This window comes from Pteropus alecto, unplaced genomic scaffold, assembly GCF_000325575.1.
Source record: "Pteropus alecto unplaced genomic scaffold, ASM32557v1 scaffold50, whole genome shotgun sequence".
In the NCBI taxonomy this organism is placed as follows: Eukaryota; Metazoa; Chordata; class Mammalia; order Chiroptera; family Pteropodidae; genus Pteropus; species Pteropus alecto.
Window position 1 is genome coordinate 9,959,496 of NW_006431918.1, and position 889 is coordinate 9,960,384.

The 889-nt window shown below is 60.1% G+C and overlaps 1 protein-coding gene across 2 annotated transcripts in view; it reads right to left on the reverse strand.

Moving 5' to 3' along the window:
* Positions 1 to 883, reverse strand: part of ARHGAP10 (Rho GTPase activating protein 10) — a 242,147-nt gene extending 241,264 nt beyond the window's left edge. For both annotated transcript variants that reach the window (XM_025042863.1, XM_006906273.3), the window contains exon 1: positions 697 to 883. In XM_025042863.1, coding sequence (XP_024898631.1) covers positions 697 to 850 — 154 coding nt within the window. In that variant the 5' untranslated portion in view covers positions 851 to 883. The remainder of the gene's footprint in view (positions 1 to 696) is intronic.
* Between the last annotated feature and the right edge of the window lie 6 nt (positions 884 to 889).

Genomic DNA, 889 nt, shown 5'->3' on the forward strand with positions numbered 1-889 from the left:
GTAGCCACTTCACTTCCGAGTTTTTTAAAAGATAAAGTAAGGGGAGAAAGGAATCCAGCATGATTGGGTGTAATTCTGTATCTGCTGGCTGCTGCGCTCCCTTGGGCCAGAGGGCAGGCCCTCTGCTACCCTTAAAAGCCCCAATGTTTGAGCCCCTCCTCACCGCGGGAGAAGGGAAGGAATGTGCAGAAAGCAGCGCAACGCCAGGTGGACTTTCTGGTTTAGCTCAGTGCTAGATCTGGGACAAGACTGCTTGCGAGGATTCAACACCCACGTTTTCAAAGAATTCCCAGGGAAGTTTTGAGAGATCAGGAGACAAAACTAGTAAAACTAATGTTTCTGCTTGGTACGGGCTATGAGAAGCTTCAGAGTGTAAAAAAAACCTGCCCTTGGGCGGTCTAGCGGGGAACGCGGGCAACGAGGGGCACCCGGCTGGGGTCGTCTGACCCCCGGGCAGCTCCCCCTTGCACCGCTCCTGGCTCCTGGCCGCAAAGGGGTAGGAGCGGGAAAGAAGATTCGCGACCGCCTGCCTGGGAGCCGGGGAGGGCTGAACCTGGGCCTCCAAGGTCCCGAATGAACCTCAAGGCTGTTCCTCCGGCTGCTGGCCCCGGGCACGGGACAGTCGGTCTCTGTCCAGGAGAGGCTCCTCCCCGCCCTGCCGCGCCGAAGCACGCCCGCGCCCAGGTCCCGGCTTACTCTTGGTTGCCGCAATGAGGTTCTTCCCGTCCTTGATGAGCTCTTTGATGAACTTGTTGGTCTTCTCGAGCTCCGCTTCGTGGGCGCGGATCCTCTCCCTGAACCACGGGCTGTCGAGGTAGCAGTCGCTGAACTCCAGGGGCTGCAGCCCCATGACTGCGGCGGTCCGCGCGCACGGCCGCCCGCCCGCCGC